The following is a 2,510-nucleotide window of genomic DNA, read 5'->3' on the forward strand; positions in this document are numbered from 1 at the left end:
CTGTGCTGGGGCTGGGGGCTGCGGCGCCAGGCGAATGCGAGCTCACCCGCCTGCTCCAGGACAAGCTGCAGTATGAGATGCGCCTGCAGTACATGGTAACCCCAAATTTTGGGGACCAGGGACACGTGTGGCATTGCAGAGCCCAGTTTGCTTGGGGTGGGGTGGGAGGAGCGCAGCTTGGTGGGAACTGGGGGATTATTTTTTTTTATTTACTGGTGGCAGCTTGTGCCAAATGATGCCCAGGGCTGCTTCTGCTGGTGGCTGAGCACAGCAAAGGGCTCTTCCAGCGAATCACTGGTGTCACGCTGGAGCTGGCAGGGGTGTCTCACTGGCAGAGATGTCCCTGTCACTTTGCTGCCAGCCCCTGCGCTCTTCTCTGCTATTCCAGAAGCACAACTTCCCCATCGACTACACCGTCCAGGTCCAGTATGAAGAGGTGTTGAGGCCGTCCAACATCACCCGCTTGGTAAGACGGCAGCAGGGGACAGCCTCATGATGGGGACACCTCGGGGACCCGTGAGGGTCTCACCAGGGGTACCCTCTGTCCTCAGCGCAACGGGACGGTGTCGGAGGCAGCGCTGCGGTACCTCTGGTTCCACATCAGCTCGCAGGCAGTGCTGCGGATCCGTGAGGTGCTGCCAGAGAAGCACCCGTCCTGGAAGTACACCCAGGAGCTGTGCCAGCTCTTCGATGCCCTGGGCAAGGAGTACAGCAAGTACCGGCAGGGGGGGAGACCCTGCCTGCCCTCCCCCCTTGGCACCCCAAGCGGGCATGCATTCACACGGCACAGGCGTGGATGTGGGGGTGCGTGGGTGCTACATGGACCCACGCGGGGCGCAGGCATGCTGTGAGGAGTGTGAGCACCCACGGGCAGGCACAGCCTCCTGCATGTGAGTCTCCTGGGCAGGCTGCTGGGGGCCACGAGTTCTGTAGCACCTCTGAGAAGAGAGTGAGCTTTGGTTGGTGTTCTCATCAGTGTTAACTCTGAAGGCTAATGACAACCCGACTTGCAGGAGGGGGTGTCTGAGGCAGCAGGAAGAAGCGCTCCCATGGCTGCAGCCCTGTTATGGGAGCTGTCAGTTGGGGTCCTCTCTCTGCAGGGGTTCACAGCTGGCAGTGCATGTCCCTGCTCCTTCCCCCCACTGCGTCTGGGGACATGGGGCAGGGCTGTGGGGTGCCCCACATCTGGCATTGGTGGTTCAGTGGTAGAATTCTCGCCTGCCACGCGGGAGGCCCGGGTTCGATTCCCGGCCAATGCAGAGCTCCTTTTTCTTGCCTGCAACTCACACTTTGGGAACGGGACTCTCACCACCATCATTAAGGGGTGGCAGTGCCACGGCTGGAGGGGGCAATCCCACGGAAGGTGGCCCCTACATTCAGCCCTGTTTTCCCCGTGGCAGTACCTTTCTGCAGTGGTGGCAGAAGCCCTGCTTCTCTTCCCAGGCCTCTGCCACCTTGGTGGAGCTGCTGCACCCCGGAGGCAGCTGCATCTGGGTGCCATATGGGGGTGACCTGTCACAGTTGGGTCTTCAGGGTGAACCCAAAGTGCGGCTGGGTTGTCCTGTGCTGTGGGACAGGTTCTGCAGCCCCTCTGAGAAGGGCATAAGCTTTGCTGTGTCTTCTCATCAGAGCGTTAACTCTGAAGGCTAATGACAACCCCGCCTTGCTGGAGGTGATGTCTGAGGCTGCAGGAAGAGGCTCTCCCATGGCTGCAGCCCCGTCATCAGAGCTGTCAATTGGGGTCCCTTTTCTGTGGGGGTTCACAGCCGGCAGTGCCTGTCCCTGCTCCTCCTGCCCTCCTGGGTTTGGGGCCGGGGAACAGGTCTGTGGGGTTCTCCACATCTGGCATTGGTGGTTCAGTGGTAGAATTCTCGCCTGCCACGCGGGAGGCCCGGGTTCGATTCCCGGCCAATGCAGCTGAGCTTTTTGGGCCCGGATGGGGGCCCTGGGGGCTGCCGACAGGAGCCTTGGGTGGAAGTGCCACCTGGCTTACAGTGGCAGTGAGTGTCATTGGCTTGGTAGCAGTAAGGGTCCTTGGTGTGGTGGCAGTGAGGGTTCCAGGACAGCGAGGGCTGCTTGAGACTAGGCTGTGCTGCTGCATTTGGGTGCTGGGTGGGGAGTGCTCTGTCACTGCTGAGTCTCCTGGGTGAACACAGAGTGTGGCTGCGTTGTTCTTTTGATGTGGGGAAGTTCTGTAGCCCCTCTGAGAAGAGAGTGAGCTTTGGTCGATCTTCTCATCAGAGTGTTAACTCTGAAGGCTAATGACAACCGCCTTTGCAAGAGTTGATGTCTGAGGCAGCAGGAAGAAGCTCTCCCATGGCTGCAGCCCCATCATCAGAACTGCCAGTTGGGGTTCTCTCTCTGGGGTGTTCACAGCCAGTGCTTGTCCCTTCTGCTCCTTTCCCCCCCACACTGAATTTGGGGCCATGGGACAGGGCTGTGGGGTGCCCCACATCTGGCATTGGTGGTTCAGTGGTAGAATTCTCGCCTGCCACGCGGGAGGCCCGGGA

At 60.2% G+C, this 2,510-nt stretch overlaps 1 protein-coding gene and 2 non-coding genes across 3 annotated transcripts in view; all 3 read left to right on the top strand.

The window, feature by feature from the left end:
* Positions 1–8: 8 nt before the first annotated feature.
* The window catches only part of IL34 (interleukin 34), a gene marked incomplete at its 5' end in the record, with an annotated part of 3,495 nt that continues 993 nt past the window's right edge, over positions 9–2,510 (top strand). Inside the window, 3 exons of the mRNA XM_010179676.1 lie at positions 9–95; positions 389–466; positions 552–721. Of these exons, the coding sequence (XP_010177978.1) occupies positions 9–95; positions 389–466; positions 552–721 (335 nt within the window). The remainder of the gene's footprint in view (positions 96–388; positions 467–551; positions 722–2,510) is intronic.
* Positions 1,189–1,259, top strand: TRNAG-GCC. The gene has a single exon. It is a non-coding gene; the product is annotated as a tRNA-Gly (tRNA).
* TRNAG-GCC lies at positions 1,846–1,916 on the top strand. The gene has a single exon. It is a non-coding gene; the product is annotated as a tRNA-Gly (tRNA).

The sequence above is a fragment of the Mesitornis unicolor genome, unplaced genomic scaffold (assembly GCF_000695765.1).
Source record: "Mesitornis unicolor isolate BGI_N332 unplaced genomic scaffold, ASM69576v1 scaffold33322, whole genome shotgun sequence".
In the NCBI taxonomy this organism is placed as follows: domain Eukaryota; kingdom Metazoa; phylum Chordata; class Aves; order Mesitornithiformes; family Mesitornithidae; genus Mesitornis; species Mesitornis unicolor.